This window comes from Balaenoptera acutorostrata, chromosome 11 (assembly GCF_949987535.1).
Source record: "Balaenoptera acutorostrata chromosome 11, mBalAcu1.1, whole genome shotgun sequence".
In the NCBI taxonomy this organism is placed as follows: domain Eukaryota; kingdom Metazoa; phylum Chordata; class Mammalia; order Artiodactyla; family Balaenopteridae; genus Balaenoptera; species Balaenoptera acutorostrata.
Window position 1 is genome coordinate 8198441 of NC_080074.1, and position 22340 is coordinate 8220780.

The window sequence follows — 22340 nt, forward strand, 5'->3', positions numbered from 1 at the left end:
TCTTCGTTGCTGCACGTGGGCTTTCTCTAAGTTGTGGCAAATGGGGGCTACTCTTCGCTGTGGTGTGTGGGCTTCTCACTGCAGTGGTTTCTCTTGCTGCGGAGCACGGGCTCTAGGCGCTTGGACTCAGTAGTTGTGGCGCACGGGAAGTCCCTATACATTGTTGATGGAATTGTAAATTAGTAGAGCCAGTTAAATCAAAGCCCTTAAAGGTGCTCATAAAATTTAAGTTTGTAATTCTGCTCTAAGAAGCCATCCTGACAAAATATTTGAAATTCAAAAAAAGCTGAATATACAAAAATGTTCACTGTGATTTTAAAAGTAATTATAATAGATACAATCTAAATGTCACCTAATAAGAATGGTTAAAGTCAGCAAGGTAATGCTATAATGAAAACCTACACACCCATCTCCCAGGTTCAGCCATCATCAGCACTGTTATGTTTGTATCACTGATGAGTATAACCATGCTCCACCCCATCTCAGTATTACTAAACATTTTTTAACAATTCTTTTTCTAATGTAAATTTTATGTACACTGAAATGTACAAATCTGAGCTCTACAATTCTGACAAATGGATGTGCTGATGATGATGAAGCTGGGGACACTGAACCCCTAAGTTCTGCTGAGTCATCTTCGCTAGGAGAAGCAGCCCTTCTACCCCTGTCTGAGGAGGTCAACCCTGTTTTGACTGAGAACCTACAGGTATCTCCCCAGAGGCAGCTGCCTTGGTAGTTGCTTCTAGACCCACAACTAGACGTTACTCCCAGCAGGTCCCAAAAAGTTAGGTATAAAGTGTGACCCATGACGAGATGCGCTATAATCCAAAAAGAACTGCACGATTTTTCCTATTTATGTAGACAAAAATCTGGGTATATGTATAGAAATGGATGTTCATGTGTTGGCTAATGGTGGAAGGAACATAAAGTTGGATCAGGCTGAATTTATTGATAGGGGTCCACTAAGGAGAGATTCTGGATTCAATGCTGAAGCTTGAGGGCTCAGAAAGGCTCTAACGGTTTATTTGGTTGGTTGGCTGAAACATGGATCAAAAGGTAGCCTGAACTAAATGAATTCAAATACCAGAACTACTTGGCTATGTTGGAGAAAGAATTCTGCCTCAAGACTGCAACGTCAACTTTTGCTTGAGTTTCCAGCCTGCAGTTCTGCCCTCCGAAATTCAGAAATGCCAATCCCCATGATCACATGAGCCAGTTCTTTAAAATCAATCGATCATCAACCAACCTACCTACCTACATATGCATACATACATAATATATCCCACTGGTTGTTTCTCTGGAGAATTCTGATCCAGATCCATATCCCTATGACATAGAACATTGCCATCCCCCTCGTGGAAGTTCCTCATGTCTATTTCTAATCAATACCCCCACCTCGAGAGGGAAACACTGATTATTTTCACCTTAGTTTTGCCTATTCTAGCATGTCATATAAATGGAATCAGACAATATGTACTCTTTTGTGTTGAACTTCCTTCATTAAGAATAATGTCCATGGTGTTATTTTGATCAGTAGTTTGTTCCCTGTTTATTGCTGAGTGGTATTCCATTGTATGAATAGTCCACAATTTGTGTATTCATTCTCTTGCTGATGGACATTTAGGTCATTTCCAGTTTTTGGCTACTGTGAATAAAACTGTTATGAATATTCTTGTACAAGTCTTTTTGTTCCTGTTGCACTGCACCACTGCCAACACTTGGTATGGTTGATCTCTTTAATTCAGCCATTCTAGTGGATGTGCAGAAGTTTAACATGGATTTTCCTCAATGACTAACAACGATGAATACACATAGTCGTTCACATATTATCTTATTATCCTTTTGATATCTGTAGGGTTTATAGTGATATCCTCTTTCCTGATCACACAGCTCCAGCAGATTCATGGGAGTAATGTTCCTTAAGTTCGCACCTAATGATCTGTACCCTTTATAGCTGAAAGTTTCTTTTGCTGCAGATAAAATCTTTGGCTCATACTTTTGTTCTCTGAGCATCTTCAATATGTTATGCTATTTTCTTCTTTCATAAAGCTTGGCTTTTGAAAAGTCTGATAACAGTCTAGTTTCCTTTCCTTCATAAATAGTGTGCTCTTTTTTTCTAGATCCCCAAAAGAATTTTTCTTTTCCTTGCAGGTTCAGAATTTTACTAGACTATGTCTTGGTGTTGTTTTTTTCTGGGCCGATATTCTCAGGTACGTAGTGTGCTCTATCTAAGGTAGTTTCAATTTTCTTTTTTCAGGAAAATTTTAAATTATAGTTTTTAGTATTTGTTCTGTTCCCTTGCTTTGGTTTTCTTCTTCAGGGTTTCCTTCATGTGTATGTTCTAACTCTTTGCCTATTTTTTAAAAATTTTTAAAATTTTTGGCTGTGTTGGGTCTTCATTGCTGCGCACAGGCTTTCTCTAGTTGCAGCGAGCGGGGGCTACTCTTCGTTGCGGTGTGTGGGCTTCTCATTTGTGGTGGCTTCTCTTGTTGCGGAGCACGGTCTCTAGGTGTGCAGGCTTCAGTAGTTGTGGCGCTCAAGCTCAGTAGTTGTGGCTGTTGGGCTTTAGAGAACAGGCTCAGTAGTTGTGGCACATGGGCTTGGTTGCTCTGTGGCATGTAGGATCTTCCCGGACCAGGGCTCGAACCTGTGCCCCCTGCATTGGCAGGCAGATTCTTAACCACTGCGCCACCAGGGAAGCCCCTGAAGTGATTTTAAATTTATTTCTAATTCTTTTCTGAGTTTGTCACTTTATTACCAAGATTTTCTAATTCTGATATATGTTGTTTTTTCATGTTTTGAATGATTTGCTTTAAAAATTTTTAGCTTGTTTTAAAACAAAAGGGCATTGTTTTGATCTATTTTGTAGTCATGTCTTTCTGGCATGCTTTCATTTCTGTAGGGATGTTATTCTGCTCCTTATTCTCCTTTTGCTTTTAATAACTTTTTATGAGATTTAACCTAGAAGCTTTTTTTTTTTTTGGCCGTGTTGAGCAGCATGCGGGGTCTTAGTTCCCTGACCAGCAATCAAACCTATGCCCCCTACAGTGGAAGCATGGAGTCTTAACCACTGGACCTCCAGGGAAGTCCCCTAGATGCTTTTTTAATTGCTTATTTTATATGAAATTAATTTCCTTTACTTTTAGAATAAGGCAGGATTTACAAAAGATTTTACTTCAGAGTGTAATCTTCTGTTGTTTTGGTGTAGTGGTAAAAAATAAGGCAGCTGGGGCTTCCCTGGTGGCGCAGTGGTTGAGAATCTGCCTGCCAATGCAGGGGACACGGGTTCGAGCCCTGGCCTGGGAAGATCCCACGTGCCGTGGAGCAGCTGGGCCCGTGAGCCACAATTACTGAGCCTGCGCGTCTGGAGCCTGTGCTCCGCAACAAGAGAGGCCATGATAGTGAGAGGCCCGCGCACTGCGATGAAGAGTGGCCCCCGCTTGCTGCAACTGGGGAGAGCCCTCGCACAGAAACGAAGACCCAACACAGCCATAAATAAATAAATTAAAAAAACCAAATACTTAAAAAAAATAATAATAATAAGGCAGCTTGTTTCAGATCTTTCCTGGTTTAGTTCCTCTCCTTCACTTTGGTTTTATTTATTTATTTGGCTGCACTGCATGGCCCTCGGGATTTTTTCCCCCGACCAGGGATTGAACCCGGGCCACGGCAGTGAAAGTGCCAAGTCCTAACTACTGGACTGCCAGGGGACTCCCTTTCCCCCCTCTTTGATTTGGATCATCTCATTCCTTCCTCTCTTTAGTTCCTAACCTGCTCAATTTCTGTTCTACTTCCAGCAGTTTCTCTTAAGTGTGAGCCCCTGTCCTAGAAGGGAGCCCAGCACCTTCAGACTTTCTTGGGGCACTGGATTGGCAAATCCTTCCCGTTTTCAGCTTCTGTTCTGAAATTGGCTCATCATCCTGACTGTGAATAGCTGTTGGTTATTTTGGGGTTCTCCTGTTTTCAGGTCTGTCAGTTAGCCTCCCCCACCATTGCTGCTTCCTTCTCCTACCACCCAGGTCTTGTGGTTGTACATAGTGTGTTCATAACTGTTTGTATTTTGAGATTTTAGTGATATCCCATTACCTGGTGTTTGGGGTACCAGTCACTACCTAGTTGTTCTATTCTTATTTGAAAATTCGGAAAGACTGAAAAACTATTATTTGTTGCCATCTCTCCAGAATCCCTGATTCTTTTTATAGTTTTTGGTTTCTTACTGAGATTCTCTATCTGTTCACACATTACACTTATATCGTCCTTTAACTCCTTGAGCACAGCTACTGTTAGCTGCCTTAAAGTCCTCATCTGCTAATTGTAACATTAGGGTTATTTAGGATCTGTTTTTATTGACTATATTTTTCTTGATTATGGGTCACATTTTCCTGATTCTTCTTATGTCTAGTGATTTTTTAAAATGAACAGTAGAAATTATGAATGATACAATGTAGAGATTCTAAAATTCTGTTATGTTCTTCTGAAGAGTGATTTTGTTAACTTGGCTGGATTCAAACTGCAAGCTCTGCTCTTAGTGGGAAGCAACTAAAATCTCTGTTCAGTCCATTCAAGTTCTGGCTGCCAGTATTTTGCTGAGCCTCCTGGGATCTCGCCCTAGAATATAATGTAGTGATCAGCCAAGGATTTTGGAATATTTTATATGCAGATTTTGGACCTCACCCTTTTTTGCAGTACCCTCTCTTTCAGGATTTCCCATCTTTCTGGTTCCTTGCTAGTATCTAATTCTGTCCTTTGACACCTTAGGCCAGTAAGGCTGTGGCTTCTTGCTGCCCAAGCTGTGTGGATTCGGGAGTGCCCTCAAGCAAAAAACTCTAACCACTTACATCTAACCCATTATAGCTCTTCTTTCAAGGACAGACTTACGCTGCAGTTTCTGCAGGCTTTTAGGAAGCTCTCTAGTGCCTTCAAATACTTGTTTTTAATATTTTGTCCAGATTCTATAATCGTTATCTGTGGAGGGTTAATCTGGCCAAACTATTCTACCATAACCTAAATATTATCTTTGTACTCAGAAAATAAAAACTTAAATTTGTTTTTAAAAAATGTGTGTGCACACATGTTAACTAGGTGTTTTTAGATGCCTGATCCTTGATATGATGAATAAAACAGTCTTAGAAAATAATCAGGAGCTTTGTAAAGGCAGTTAATGTGAGCTAGAGGGAACCTGTATATTTCTTTAGTTCTTTATTCCAAATATATCCAAATTCTAACTCATACTCCTAAGAAGCAGTGGGATCTGTGGAAGCCCTACCTGCCATTGACAGGCCAGGTACGAGTGATGTCACTCACATAGCAAGAAGACTCACAACCTCCATCCAGCAGCACCATTTCCCCATCCTGGAACAAAAGTAAGACAGGTAAAAGTAGGTGACTTAATGACTGTCAGTTGTTTCTTCTTCTAATTTAAACTCTTCATGCCTTTCATTTTATAAAAAACAAAACAAAACAAAAACTCTACTTTAAAGGAGACTAATTTTCTCTGGTTCCTTCTCACAAGAAATAGCATCTAAGTTTTTCATATGAATTCACACTGGCTCAAGAAAGATGGCACTGTAGAGTGGTTAAGTGCATTGGCTCTGGAACCAGAGTGCTTGGGTTTGAATTACTAGGTGTAAGCATTAGCATTCATGATTTATTAACATCATAAATATTACCATTATCACTATTAATTTAAAAAATCCTATATAGGTTGGTATCCAGGGCCTTTATTCAAGTATAATTACCTGTAACCATTTAACTTTAGAATATCACTTCCCCTTCTGCTCTCCATCAAAATACATGTGGGGGGAAAACAAACAAACCAACAAACCCCAAACAAAAACCAAACCAAAAAACCAAAAAACTTTGGGTACATCTCTCTTTTACTACTTGTCATGTTATACTGAAATTTTCTATTTATGCCCTTGAAGACAGGCCATATCTTAATCATATCTAAATAAGCACAGAACTTGGCACATAGTAGAATAATGGTCAAATAAGTACATGTATAATAATGGCAAGAATAATGAATGTGGTTTTTGTTTCTGGAAAAATGATAGAATAAATTTTAGATAACAACTAGATCCTGGACAAAAATATATTTTATGAAATGTTGACATTACATCATATAAGAGACATCTTAAAGACTTTTTTTCTTGTATAAAAACAACCCAGAACTGAAACTAGAGCTGAGTAGTGATAAGGTAAGTGTTACAGTATATAGGAAAGAAGGTGTTGCAAAGTGGGGAAGATGAAGTGGAGATTCCTGCATTAACCCAGGACACTCACAGGGGATAATAGGGCCCCAGGTCATTAGGACCCACTTCACTTCTGGCAAAGCATATGCAAATAACATTTAGAGGAAATAGCACCCAAATTTGGGATTGCATAATTTCCCAAAAATAACAACAAGCAATTATGAGCTCACAACCAAAGGCTGTCAAGCACAGGAGGCAGTAGGTCACTGCGAGTGAGAGTCAGCAGGAACAACAAATACCAAATTTAGATCTTCCAGAATTCCACACAGTGGAGTTATCAGATACAGAATTGGTATTATGAAATGTTTAAAGGGATAAAAAATGGAATCACAAAGGATAACAAGCAACAAGAGACAATTGAGAATAAACTGTGGATTTGAAGGGAACCAAATGGAAATAAAAACAACTGCTGAAATAAAATACTCAGTGGATGGCTGAAGTAGTAGGTTAGACAAATGAAGAGAAAATTTAGTTTCCTGGAAGACAGACCTACCAAAATCCCCTAGAGTATGACACAGACAGACAAGGCAAATGTAAAATGAAAGAAACATTAGCTATTGAAAACAGAAAAGAGGTTTAACATACATCTAACTGAAGACCTTGAAGGAGTGAACAGAGAGAATGTAGGAGAGATGATATCTGAAGAAATAATGTCTGAGAATTTCCTAGAACTGATGAAGACATGAATCTACAGATTCAGGAAGCAGAGGTATCATAATGAGGACATGTAAAAATAGATTTGTATTTAGATATATAATAAAACTGAGAAATACCAAAGAAAAAGAAATCTTAATGTAGAAAAAGCAAAAAGAAACTTCATAAAGGAATGATAATTATTATACTTTAAAATCAGCAACACTGAAAGTCAGAAGAAAGGGGTATAATCTATTAAAATTGATGACTGAAAATAACTGTCAATCTAGGATGGTTTTCCTCAGCATAGCCATCTTTCAAGAATGAGAATGAAATAAAGATGTTTTGGCTAAACAAAAGTAGAAAAAGTTTATCAGCTACACACCTTCATCTAAAGGATGTTCTTCAGGTAGAAGGAAGGTGATCCTAGAAAGGCCATCTAAGATGCAAGAAGGAAAGATCAACATGCAGGTAAATCTAAACAAACTCTGTTAGAAGGGGGCTCTGCTTTGACCTGTTCCTGACAGCTAGATGTAGCCATGGTGAGCTAAGAGGCAGAACCACAGGGCAGCCTGCTGTCTCTGACTAGATCTCTGCCAGATGCCTACCAGCCAGTCCATGACAGAGTCCTTCCAGATGCCCCAACAGTCCTCTGCATTTCTCATGGCTTCTTGATGACCCTGCCCGCTAAGTTGAAAAGTTTCAGATAACTGAAGCCAGACTATGACCTAGAAGTTTTTGACTATTTTCTCTTATTTCTTATTTGGGTCACTTCATCTAATAATGGCAATATGTCTCTCTCCCTGTAAAGCTAGATTTGTGTTTATTCTCTAGTTTTTCAAGGATGAATACTATATTGTTTAGGAATAGGTACACTGGTGGTATAACTATGAAGAAAAACAAAAAAAAAAATGGTTAAAACAAACATCAAGATGGTAGGAGACAGAAAGGGAGATGTGCTTGAGATTGCCCAAGGGACTACTAAGGTATAAGCAATGATCTTCTTATCCTTGATGGTGAATACATGGTTGTTCATTTTCTCATTATTATTTTAAACAGCGCATTACATTTATTGTTTATAATATATGATAAATTTGTATTTAGAAATAAAATAAAACTGAGAAATACCAAAGAAAAAGAAATCTTAATGCAGCAAAAGCAAAAAGAAACAGTGGAATATAATGAAAAAAACACATGGAATATAATGAAAGTGAAATATTAATCCTTAAATAATTATAATTAGAACAGAAGAAAGGATGAAAATTAATGAGTTTAGGGAATTCCCTGGTGGTCCAGTGGTTAGGACCCAGTGCTTTCACTGCAGGGGGCCCAGGTTTGACCCCTGGTCTGGGAACTAAGATCCCATAAGCTGTGTGGCACGGCCAGAAAAAAGAGTTTAGCATCTAATTTAAGAAGCTTAAAAAAAGAACAAGAGAATAAACACAAAGAGTAGAAGAGTGAAATTAACAAAGGCCAGGGCACAGTGTGATGAGATAATAAACAAAGACAAAATAGCATTAATGAGTGCAGTTTTTTTTTTTTTTTTTACTATTTTTACTTATTTATTTAAAAAATTATTATTTATTTATTTATTTTATTTTTGGCTGCATTGGGTCTTAGTTGCAGTACGTGGGATCTTCACTGAGGCATGCGGGAGCGAAGTTGGTTTTAAAAGACTAATAAAAACCCACAAACCTCTGCTGAGATTTCTTTGCACAGATCTCAAGTATACAGAATTAAGTCTGTTTTGTCAAACGTATACACCCATGTAACCACGCCCTCATGGCCTTACCCAGTCAACACCCCATCAGAAGCAACCACTGATCCGATTCCTATCACCATAGATTAGTTTTGCTTATTTCAGAACTTCATATAAATAAAATCATATAGTTTGTAATTTTCTTGTGCCTGGCTTATTTATTCAGCGTAATGCTTTTGAGATCATTCATGCTGTTGGCAGTGCTGTAGTTTGCTCCTTTTTATCTCAAGGATATACCACACGGTAATTTCCATATCTAATATCCTGGTTATGGACCCCTGGACTATTATGAGTACACTTGCTATCAACATTCTTGTACAAGGCACTTTTTGGACATACGTTTTCATTTTTCTTGGAAAAATACCTAAAAAGAAACTGCTGGTTCACAGAGAATATGTATGTTTACTTACTTACTTACTTAATTAATTAATTAATTTAATTTTTTGGCTGTGTTGGGTCTTCGTTTCTGTGTGAGGGCTTTCTCTAGTTGCGGCAAGCGGGGGCCACTCTTCATCGCAGTGCGTGGGCCTCTCACTATCACGGCCTCTCTTGTTGCGGAGCACAGGCTTCAGACACGCAGGCTCAGTAGTTGTGGCACAGGGGTTTAGTTGCTCCGCGGCATATGGGATCTTCCCAGACCAGGGCTCGAACCCATGTCCCCTGCATTGGCAGGCAGATTCTCAACCACTGCGCCACCAAGGAAGCCCTGTATGTTTACTTTTAAAGAAACTGTCTATTAAGATTTATTAGAAAAGGGACTTGCCTGGTGGTGCAGTGGTTAAGAATCCGCCTGCCAATGCAGGGGACACGGGTTCGAACCCTGGTCTGGGAAGATCCCACATGCTGTGGAGCAACTAAGCCCGTGAGCCACAACTACTGAGCCTGCGCTCTAGAGCCCACAAGCCACAACTACTGAGCCCTTGTGCCACAACTACTGAAGCCTGCGTGCCTAGAGTCTGTGCTCCGCAACAAGAGAAGCCACCGCAATGAGAAGCACGTGTATCACAACGAAGAGTAAGCCCTGCTCGCCACAACTAGAGAAAGCCCACACACAACAGCAAGGACCCAATGCAGCCAAAAATAAATAAATAAATAAACAAACAAACAAAGATATCAAGAATGTAAAAAGGTACATAGATGGAAAACAAAACAAACAAAAAACAAAAGAAAAAAAGAATGTAAAAGGGTACATTACTACAAACACAAAAGATTAAAATGTAAGATAATACTACGAGTAATTTTAAAAACTTAGACAAAATGGTACAAAAATATAATCTACCGAACTGTCTCAGGAAGAATGGAAATATAAATTGATAAAAACACTTCGGAAATGTCTGGCATTTTCTATGAAAGTTGCAAATATGCATATCCTATGACCCAGCAATTCCATTATTAGGTGTCTCTTAGGCAACCTTGATAACTTACATACCATGAATAATGTACAAGAATGTTCACAGAACATTGTTCATAATGGTAAAAACCTGGAAAATATATAAATATCCATCTATGGATATTTATCACATTAGGAAATTCAAACTGAGAAAATTTCAGAATATTTATTCATTTAAAAATAACAATAAACCCATTAATTACATGCTAAAATAACATTTTTAATGAAAATAACTATTTTTCTAAATAAAAATATTTAGTTAGAAAAGTGGCATTGTTTTACATTTTTGCAAATCTCTGTCTAGCATAGACAAATAGAAGACAGCTGGAGTCTCATATTTGCTTCTGCATTCAATTTGGTGTGATATTGCATGTCATAAGGCCTCTGGGATACTTCACCGTACAGTTGAGAGAAAACAAGAGTGAAAAAGAGCACATAATATAATGTCTTAGCATTCTTATGAAAATATATTTAACTTGACAGACCATGCTCTACCTGCTATTCTACACTCCAGCAATTACAATGAACAAACTACAGCGGCATACAACAATATACTGTTGTACAAAAGAAGACACAGACATAATATTTCAAATACATAAAGTTCAAACATGACCAAAACCAAACTATATAAACTACATTATTTATTAATTGTAAAATAAAAAGAAAAGCAAAGACATGATCACCATCAAAATTGGGAGAGTGTTACCCTATCAGGGAGAGAAGGAGTTATCACAGGGAGGGAAGGACCACATGGTGGAAAAGCTTCTTGGGGGTGGGGGGGACACAGTAATGTCCTATTTAAGGGGTTAAGTGTTTCCTGTAAAGGGCTAGATAATATTTGTTTTGTGGACCGTACTGCCTCTGGTGCAACTACTCAACTCTGCCATGGGGCGGGGGTGGGGGAGTGGAAACCACTGTGTTCCAATAAAACTTTATTTAAAAAACAAAGTGGCAGGGCTTCCCTGGTGGTGCAGTGGTTGAGAGTCGGCCTGCTAATGCGGGGGACACGGGTTCGCGCCCTGGTCTGGGAGGATCCCACATGCCGCGGAGCAACTGGGCCCGTGAGCCACAACTGCTGAGCCTGCGCGTCTGGAGCCTGTGCTCCGCAACGGGGAGGCCACGATGGTGAGAAGCCCGCGCAACGCGATGAAGAGTGGCCCCCGCTTGCCGCAACTAGAGAAAGCCCTAGCAGAGAAACGAAGACCCAACATAGCAATCAATCAATCAATCAATAAATCTTTAAAAAAAAAAAAAAAAAAACAAAGTGGCAGGCTGGATTTCGCCCAGAGGGCTGTAGCTTGCCAACATGTTTTATTTCTTGACCTGGGTAACGGTCTCATGGGTGTTAACTTTATAATTACCCATTAAACTATTCTTTTATGGTTTAAATACTTTTCCAGTAGTTACATTTTACAATAAGAAATGTAAAATAAATAAATAAATAAATAAAAATAAAAAGAAAGAAATAGAAAGCCTCAGTATATTAAAGAAATTGAATCATAGTTAAAAATCCCACAAAAGATATCTGGCCCAAATAATTCCACAGGAGAGTTCTACCCAATTTTCAAGAAACATTAATTCAAACCATTTTACAATATTAAAAAATAAACTATTCATTTTATGAGTTTAGTTTGACCTTGAATGAAAACCATAAATTCAGTATGAGAAAAATTATAAGACAATCTCACTCATGTACACAAATCAGAATATCCTAAACAACACATTAGCAAGTTGAAAGCAGTAATGCCAAAGATAAGAAAAGATGCTTAACTTCACTGGTAACTGAGGTAATGGAAATTAAGACCACAATGAGATACTGTTTTATTCCAACTAAAACGGCAAAAATTAAGAAGTCTGATAATATCAGGGGATGGAAAGGATGTGGTCAACAGAACTATACACTGCTGGTAGGAGTGTAAATAGATACAAATACTTGAGAAAAAATTTGTATTATCTTATCATACTTGAATTAAAAGAAAAGTTTGAGTCCCCAAAACTACATATAGCAATATATGATTTTTATATATTTCATAAACAAGCAGAACTAATTAATATTGTTTGGGGAATCATGTCTTTGTGATAAAACTATTGAAAAAATCAAGAGAATGACAAACAAAAATTTAGAATACTGGTTAGTGACCTTTGGGAGGGAGGCAGTAGGGTGCCAGAGCATAAGGGTACGTACGCAGATGTAACATATTGGTAGTGTTCTGGCTCTTGAGTTGAGTCATTGGTTCATGGGTATTCATTAAAAAAAATTATATTGTATAATTTATGTTTGCTATATATTTTTTGAATTTACTGTAAATTAAAGTAGATAATTAAAAATAGACTTAATAAAGGAATACACGATTCTTTACTTGTATAGTCACTTGGGGAGAAAACCATAAAAAATAAGTTCCCTCACAGCTAACAAGATAGTCGTAAAACCTGTCTGCTCCCAAAATATGCTTGGTCCACTGTTGCCACAAGTCCTTAGCAAAGGAGTTTTATCAAATGAAATGAGCAGAGGCTTTAGACTAGAATAGTCGGCTCTACACTAATGAGTTACCTAATTTTTTAGTTTATTTTCCTCATCTATTAAACAGGCATGTTAATAATTGTTCCTATGTCACATTGCTAATGTGCAGATCAAATGAGATCATGTCTGTAAGGGATTTATAAATAGCAGTTAGTTTGTGAAAGCTGAAGGTTAGGGGACCATGAGGTTAGAGTTTTCTACTAAGGCATCTGGACCCAGAGGAAGCAGCACTGAAGGGGATCTGTGTACCTTGATGCGTTGATTGTTCTTCACATAGTGCAGAGTGTTTGACCGATTACCTCCAGCAACCACAGGTGGGTAGGCTAAGATGTCTGCACCACGGGCCCGGCATTCAAATTCAAACTGAAAAACAACAGCAAAGTACGACTGAAAGTCTGACTGAGATTTCCTCAGGGCAGCCCCAGCCCAGGCTCTCTTCAACAGCTCATACCTCCATTCAAGTACTTATCTTAAGTTAACAATGGAAAACTATTCGTCACATCTTTTTAACCAAACTTTTATGCTGTAACTTCAGGCCATTTCTTTTATGCTCACCCCAATACTGTTATTCAACTCTATTATTAAATCTGTTCTTTTCTCGAAAACCTATGATTGGGCTGAATACAAAGAAACGGTCAGATACTTTACATGTTACTATTTGTTTTTTCTTATTTAGATCAACACTGAAATATGGCTTGCATTTTTAACAACAGCTCTAAATTACCAATTTCAACCTTTCAAATAGCTACCGACCTACATGCTCTGGAAATGTGAAAAAGGATGCTAGGCAAATGGTAAATTCTACTAATTTCATTATATCCTAGGATGGAGCTGGAGACTGGTTCATATCTGCTACTATCTGCAACACCACCTCAGATTCTTTGCCTTTACATTTACTTAAACAGTATTATTCTTCTTAACTCACACTTGCGAAAGTCTTTCCTTCTTTACCTGTTCTACTTCGCAATTTTCTCCATCTAATTGTTGATCTACATATTTTAGACTCATCTAATAAATTACCACTGACATTTAAGAACCAAATCCTCTCCACTGATATCTTGCTCATTTCCATGAAAGCCAACTGGATGCCATATATGCAAATCAATGAAATTACATTTGCGTCCAACAAAACTTTTCCAGCCATTTAATGCTCACCTTAGCATAAAGAAAGCCTTCCTCTACAGGGGCTTTACTGGCAAACATGGTCTCTATGAAAGCCTGCAAAAAGAATGAAGAATGAAAAGAACACAGTCTCATTTTAACTACGCTGCTTATTCAAATGTTCAAAATACTGGAGCTCAAACGAAAAGCACACTTTTCCCCAACTTTGTCAACCTGAAGTTATGGCTTTGTGGGCATTATAATACCGATTTCCAAAGAGGAAAATATTGCTTTCAGGAATAGTTGACTGATGACAGACTTAGTGGAAGGGCACCCAACCTACCCACTTAGAATATACATTGTATATTAGAATAAGCTACATGGAAACACATTTGACATTTACATTACAAAATGCTTTTACAGCCCTGGAATGTATGAAATTGTGGATTGACTGGTCCAGTCTACAGCAGGGTTTCCCAACCCTGGCACTATCAACATTTTGGGCTAGATTATTCTTTGTTTGAGGACTGTCCTGTTCAATGTAGGATGACAGTAGCATTTCCCAACTGTGATAATCAGATGTTGCCAAATGTCCCCTGGGGGACACAGAACTGCCCCCAGTTGAGAACCACCGGCCTATACTATCAGTATAAGTACTGTAATTCTCTGTGATAGCCACATTATATGTGTCATGTTTTCTATCTTTATAAACATACATGTTTATAATTCACCACTGTACCTTGTTCCAAAAAGGATTCTGATTGGCTTACATGGATACATAAAATACAAGATAGCATGAATTCATGGTAGAGTTAAAAAAAAGGAAGGCTTGAGAGAAATGGAGCTAAACAAAACCAAACCAAAAAGAGGCATACCATAATGACCTTCACAACTACTATGGCTAATATGGACAGGCCACAAATTAATCTCTGAGTTTTCTAGCAGTCAATGTGAAAAGGGAAACTCTGTTGGCTATATAATTTCCAATGTCTGTGGGATAAAAACAAACCAGTTGCACAGGAATATGATTATATGATACTACAACTAGAAAGGAATTTCTCTCAAGTTGTTAAATGAAGTAATGAATTGAAGAAGAAATGTTTTTAATAACACTTTTTTTTTTTAAAAGAATACTACAATTTATTGCTTTTTTTTAAATATATTTTTCTTAACCATATTTGCTTATTTATTTATTTATTTATGGCTGAGTTGGGTCTTCGTTTCTGTGCGAGGGTTTTCTCCAGTTGCGGCAAGTGGGGGCCACTCTTCATCGTGGTGCGCGGGGCCTCTCACTATCGTGGCCTCTCTTGTTGCGGAGCACAGGCTCCAGATGCGCAGGCTCAGTAGTTGTGGCTCACGGGCCTAGTTGCTCCGCGGCATGTGGGATCTTCCCAGACCAGGGCTCGAACCCGTGTCCCCTGCGTTGGCAGGCAGGTTCTCAACCACTGCGCCACCAGGGAAGCCAGTAACACTTCTTAATACAAGGTAACATCATCATAAAGCCCAAGAGAGGAAAAGCAAGTGGGATGTAATGGGAATATCTGCATGGCCTGCTGCCTTTTCTCATTCTGATCTTTCTTCAGATGTCTCATCCTCAGAGAGACCTTTCCTAACCACCCTACCTAAATTAGCATTTTCCATCACACTTTATCCCCCTCCATTGCTTCATTTTTCCTCACAGTATTTAATTCCAGCTGACTATATATCATATATTTGTTTACTGTCTCTCCTCAGTAATGTATGTAGACTGAGGATAGGGACACAGGGACAGTCTGTTTTGCTCACCACTGTATCCTTAGAACCTAAAGCAGTGCCTGCCACCACAGGAGGTACTTAAAATAAGTATCTGCTGAATGAATTAGCAATTAAAACTAGTTAGGGACTAATTAGGTGGTCCAGTGGCTAGGGCTCCGAGTTTCCACTGCAGGGGGCATGGGTTCAATCCCTGGTTGGAGACAGGGGAACTAAGATCCCATCCTGCAAGCCACGAGGTGTGGCCAAAAGGAAAGAAAATAAAAAAACACAACAGAAAAAAGGAAAAGTATGGTAGCTCTACTGAGGCTCATACACTTTTTTTTAGAAAAATATTTATTTATTATTTTATTTATTTATTTTGGCTGTGCTAGGTCTTAGTTGAGGCACGTGGGATCTTTGTTGAGGCATGCATGCAGGATCTAGTTCCCCGACCAGGGATCTAACCCGGGCCCCCTGCAGTGGGAACACGGAGTCTTACCCACTGGACCCACCAGGGAAGTCTTCAGGCTCATACACTTAAACGAGGGATTTGTCTTTTTGTTTATTTCCTTTCAAACTGTTAATGAATAGTACAGAGAATTTTTGAAGTCATGGTTCTTTTACACTGCTATGCAGACTAAACAAGATAGAAAACTTCCTTTTGCTTCGTAGGTGGTCAAATGCCTGATTTTGCTTTACTTCTTTTTGTAATCAGTGTGCTTCCTATGAATCCATTTCTTCACAGATGATTCCAGGTATATATGGTATGTGGTTCATGCCACCTATCCTCACTATGTGTGTGATACCTCTTCTGTAAAGACCAAGGGGCAAACTTTATGACTGCCACTTATTAGGTTGTCTTGTCACAATGTAGCCCACACTCCCAACTAACACTTAACTCTCTTACCTCACTAGGTGCTATTTATTATTTTTTTTTAAACTTTGTTTTATTTATGTGTTTACTATTTTTTAAAATTTTATTTATTTTCTGGTTGCGCTGGGTCTTCGTTGCTGCGCGCGGGCTTTCTCTAGTTGCGGCGAGCGGGGGCTACTCTTTGTTGCGGTGCGCGGGCTTCTCATTGCGGTGGCTTCTCTTGTTGCGGAGCACAGGCTCTAGGTGTGCAGGCTTCAGTAGTTGCAGCGTGAGGGCTCAGTAGTTGTGGCTCATGGGCTTTAGAGTGCAAGCTCAGTAGTTGTGGCGCATGGGCTTAGTTGCTCCGCGGCATGTGGGATCTTCCCAGACCAGGGATCAAACCCGTGTCCCCTGCGTTGGCAGGCGGATTCCTAACCACTACGCCACCAGGGAAGTCCCACTAGGTGCTATTTAAATGTTTGTGTTCTGACCCTTTAAAAATGTAAAATGGGTTTTCTTTGCATTTCACCCTGTGCATCTCATAATCAGAGTACATCACGAATAGATACTGTATAGTTTATGGAGAAGGGAGAGTGGAGAGAAGAAGCATTTCACAAATGATTTCATAAAGGTTTTGTGTGTGTGTCCCTACAGGGGTGATGTCAGAATAAGGAGACTGTGCCATTTGGAAAGGAGGGGAAGGGCACTCAGGGCAGAGGGATGACACAGGACTATGGCCCATCTCAAAGAGTTCAGGGTGGCCAGCACATATGCTGGAACACATACGTCAGCACATATGTCAAGCACATACGGAGGAACGAGAAGAGATGAGGCTGGAAGGGTAGGTAGGAGGGGCCACACCATGAAAGGCCTTGCATGAGCATGCTGAAATGTAATCCTGAAAACAACAAGGAGCCACCCTGTTGTTTAGGTAGGAGAGGGACATCAGATTTATAAAGATCACTCTGCCACGGCAGAGTTATACTCAGGCAGTAATGGAAGCAAGTAGACAGCAAAGGGATACTAGGTGTCCCACTGTGCTAGGCATAGGTCAAAATAACACAGCTTGGTATTTAAACCCAGGTCTGTTCTCTACTACACTATTCTGCCTCCCTAGGAGGGCACTTGTGGACTAGTTAATTAGATATAAGGGTTGGGGAGAAGCAATTATCTGGATAATTTCCATATTTCTATCTATGGTTGTTGGGTAAACATTGATATTATTAACCATGAGAAACAATACAGGAGGAGAGTCGGGTTTGGTGGAGGGAGAGCACAAGTTTAGATACTTACAGGAAATTCAGGGAGAGATGTCCAGGAGGCAGGATATGCGTTCAGCCACAGGCGAGATCAGACCTGGAGAAAGTCTGACTCCCACCCCACTTTTCCTTCTGCCCAAATATTTTAGCAATTCTCTGTCTGTAAACATTACTTTAATGGCAAGGTCCTTTACTTATTTTAAACCAAATCAGAGTGCCACACAGTCCAACTGATTAGTATCACATAGGCACAAATTATATTTGGCTTGACCCCCGAAAGAAGGGAAATTTTTGTTTGGGCTAAGCCACAGAAATATAGCATAACTATTCTTTTTAGTTGTTTTGGGGTTTTTGTTTTTGCTTTTCTTAGCATAACTATTCTTAAGGAAACTATTTTGCCCAAATATCCAAAAATCTTACAGAAACATTCTAGATTAGAATTGGGAAAACTGAGGGAATACAATCACTGACAGCTAGAAATTGTTTATTAAGAAAAATAAGGCCAGGACTTCCCTGGTGGTGCAGTGGTTAAGAATCCGCCTGCCAATGCAGGGGACGCGGGTTCGATCCCTGGTCCGGGAAGATCCCACATGCCACAGAGCATCTAAGCCCATGCACCACGACTACTGAGCCTGCGCTCTAGAGCCCGCGAGCCACAACTACTGAAGCCCATGCGCCTAGAGCCTGTGCTCTGCAACAAGAGAAGCCACCACAATGAGAAGCCACCACAATGAGAAGCCCGCGCACCGCAACGAAGAGTAGCCCCCGCTCGCTGCAACTAGAGAAAGCCCGCACGCAGCAACGAAGACCCAATGAGCCAAAAAATAAATAAATACATGAAAATTAAAAAAAAAAATCAAAAAATCCTCTTTGGATTTCTTAAAAAAAAAAAAAAAAAAAAAGAAAGAAAAATAAGGCCAAATTCCATCTCCCTGTCTGTTGTCATTACTGAATTGGTAGATAAAGGGAATACCACAGACTTAATACTTCTAAATATTAGGACAATACTTAAAATAGTCTCTCAGGATAACTATGTGTGGACAAGTGACAGAAGTGTGGGTCAGAATATTCCCAGGTAGATTTAAAACTGATTTTACACCTTATTCAAAGACATCTGATCATTGGACTGATATCAATTCCTCTGGAGCCCTTAACATTATCCCACAGATCTAGTCTTAGTTTTTCTTCCTTATTTTAAAAATCAGTGATTTAGGGCTTCCCTGGTGGTGCAGTGGTTGAGAATCTGCCTGCCAATGCAGGGGACACGGGTTCGAGCCCTGGTCTGGGAAGATCCCACATGCCGCGGAGCAACTAGGCCCGTGAGCCACAACTACTGAGACTGTGCGTCTGGAGCCTGTGCCCCGCAACAAGAGGGGCCGCGACAGTGAAAGGCCCACGCACTGCGATGAAGAGTGGCCCCCGCTTGCCGCAACTAGAGAAAGCCCTCGCACAGAAACAAAGACCCAACACAGCCATAAATAAATAAATAAATAAATAAATAAATAAATAAATAAATTTATTTTAAAAAAAAAAGAAAATAATTTTTTAAAAAATCAGTGATTTGCAGGAAGACAAAGACATATGCTTATCACATTTATAATTAGCTATAAGTAGTCTCTGCTGGTCTGGCCGTGGCAAGAGCACTGGACACTGTCCTTGAAGGACACTGACAAACTACAGCACATACAGAGGAGGGTTACCAAAATAAGGGAAAATATAACAAATGAGGAATAATTAAGGAAAACAAGTCTTCACTTTGGAAAGACTAAGGTAGAACACAGGAAAGCAGCCTTCAAATGTCTGTGTGCTATTCTGCTGTGAGGTTAATTTCAGCAGGTCTGGAATTAGCCTGAGCTGTTTTGCTAAAGTTCCCACTCAGCACTGATCCTGGTCAAAGTCTGAAATATGCTGGTTAACAGCATTGAGAAGAGTTTCCAAGCACTTTGTTATCAGCTTGTCAGTACTGATAACAGTGAGATTAATGGTTTGTACTTGGTCTCCCTGGGACCTCTGAAGGGCTATGCTGTTTCATAGCAGGAATATGCTAATGTGACCAAAACCCAAAAATCCCTAGCTGAGATTCCATCTGGGGCTCCCTGGTTCCAAGGTGTTCTATGCATGCATCTGTGGTTCCTGAGCCACAGAGAAAATGTACCATGCCCGGTCTTAAGGGAGGACAACAGAAGTCTGCACCCAGCTTCTCTGGACCTGGCTGTGAGACAGCCATTGGGTGTGACAGGTATTCTTACATTAATGCTGTTGCTATACTGTACCCTTCTTCTGTACTAACTGTAGACTTGTAAGCACTGTCACTGAGTCTTCTTTAACAACTGACCTGTTTAACTGCCATTGTTAGTACAGTTGGCATCTAATTCATTCATTCTTTTTTTAAACCTGAGATGAAATTCACATTATATAAAATTAACCAATAAAAGTGAACAATTCAGTGGCATTTACTATGTTCACAATGTTGTGTAGCCATCACCTTTATATCTAGTTCAAAAACATTTTCATCACCCCAAAAGAAAATGCCGTACCCAGTAAGCAGTTACTTTCCATATCCCCCTCACCCTAGTCCCTGGCAAGCATCAATCTGCTTTTAGTCTCTATGGATTTACATATTCTGGATATTTCATATAAATGGATTCATACAATATGTAATCTTTTGTGTCTGGCTTGCTTCACTTAGGATAATGGTTTCAAGGTTCATCAATGCTGTGGAATGTATGTCATTCCTTTTAATGGCTGAATAGTATTCCACTGTATGTATTGATATATATACTATATTTTGTTATTCCATTCATCCACTGATGGACATGTGAGTTGTTTGCACCTTTTGGCTATCCTGAATAGTGTCTCAATGAACATTTGTGTACAAGTATTTGTTTGAGTACCTGTTTTTAATTCTTTTGGGTATATCCCTGAGAAGAACTGTCAGATCATATGATAATTGTTTAATTTTTTCAGGACCCCCCCCAAGTATTTTCCACAGTGACTGAACATTCCCACTGGTAATGTGCAAAGGTTCCAATTTTTCCACATCCTCGCCTACATTTGTTATTTTGTTTGTTCGTTTATTTTTTAATAAGCTATCTTATTGGGTGTGAAGTGGTATCTCATTTAGATTTTGATTTGCATTTCTTAAGTGGCTAATGATATTAAGCATCTTTTCATTTGTATACCTTCTTTAGAGAGATGTCTATTCAACTCTTTTGCCCACTCTGTAACTGGGCTGTTTGTGTTTTTGTTTTTGAGTTGCAAGAGTTCTTTACATAGTATTCTGAATACAGACCATTATCAGATTTATGGCTTGAAAATATTTTCTCCCACTCTGTAGGTTGTCTTTTTATTCTCTTGATAATGCCCTTTGACACACAACAGTTTTTAATTTTGATCAAGTCCACTTTACCTGTTTTTCTTTTGTTGCTTATTTTCATTTCGTATCTAAAAATCCATTGCCAAATTCAAGGTCATAAAGATTCACCCTATGTTTCTGTTAAGTTTTATATAGTTTTAGCTTTTAAGGTTAGGTCTTTGATTTATTTTGAGTTAATTTTTATATATGGTATGAGGTAGGGGTCCAAGATCATTATTTTGCCTGTAGATATCCAGTTGTTCCAGCATATCTGAATTATTCTTAATATATGGTAAAGGCATTATTTTGAAAGAAAAAGAATGATTCTGATAAAAAGGGTGAAAAAAAATGCTACGAGCTTGGATGATTGCCAAGCCACCACTGGTTTAAAGTAGCACTGGCTTTGAAATCAGTGGAATCTGAAAATGACAGAACCTGAACTTTAGCAGCTAGCATAATGGACTGGAAAGGAATTGCAAACCGATAGTGGTCTTGTTAAAAATTCAGTGATACGGTTGCGGCTTTCAGCATTGATCTGAGAAAGTTCAGAATCCTCTTCAGATGAGTTTCACCCACTTTGAGCGGCAGGTAAAGCTCTAACCAAAGGAACCTGGGCCACTGTAATTTCTGATGAACCAACTAAGCTTGTGATACACACTACAACTAAGATAATTCAGGTAGGGCAAACTGTTTGATGGGGGACAAAAAAAAAATCACGGAAGGGGTTATTCGGTGAAGGAAATGAGCCATTTTTCAGATTTACATGCAACACACTGATGAACTAAAAATGGTTCCTAAGAATTTTAGATCAAGGAGCAGTGTCTCTGGCTTTAAACACTGTTGAGTGGAGGGGAATTAGGGCTCACTGTAGCTACAGAGAAACCCCTAGCTTACTAGAATGCATTAAGGGGGGGGTCCACCATACATATCCAGAGATGGGCAATTGCCCTGCTTCTCCCTTGTCTTGTAAATGGTTGGTGCCTACTGAAGCTGCAGAAATGCTGTGGATGTAGGCAGTATTGCACTGGCTGTATGATGAAGGAAATGAGCACCCTTATGGAATGCCCCTTACTAAGTTTATAACAGACACTGTGATAAAGGATGCTCACCAGCAGGGGCTTCATATGTGACTTTGCTGTTGGATCTCAGGAGGATGTAAACAGGTAGTTTCAGATTTTTTATCTCAACTTCCTCATATGGATAATAAAAAGATAATAATGAGTTTAGGACTTTACAAGAGAAATAAAATCAGTAAGAAAGAGGACACCAAGGGGATGAAGTTGAACCCTTGTCTTTTTTTTGTTGAGTTGTTAAGAGTTCTTTACATATTCTGGATACTAGATCTTTATCGGATATAGGATTTGCAAATATTTTCTCCCATTCCAAAGTTGTCTTTTCACTCTCTTGATAATATTCTTTGATGCACAAAAGGTTTTAATTTTTTTTTAAAGTTTTTAATTTTGATGAAGCCCAATTTATCTATT

The 22340-nt window shown here is 39.1% G+C and overlaps 1 protein-coding gene across 1 annotated transcript in view; it reads right to left on the bottom strand.

The window, feature by feature from the left end:
- The window catches only part of XPNPEP3 (X-prolyl aminopeptidase 3), a 61456-nt gene that overhangs the window by 7313 nt on the left and 31803 nt on the right, over positions 1–22340 (bottom strand). Inside the window, exons 5-7 of the mRNA XM_007189104.3 lie at positions 13710–13772; positions 12804–12917; positions 5267–5352 (exon numbers count right to left, since the gene is read on the bottom strand). Coding sequence (XP_007189166.2) covers positions 5267–5352; positions 12804–12917; positions 13710–13772 — 263 coding nt within the window. The remainder of the gene's footprint in view (positions 1–5266; positions 5353–12803; positions 12918–13709; positions 13773–22340) is intronic.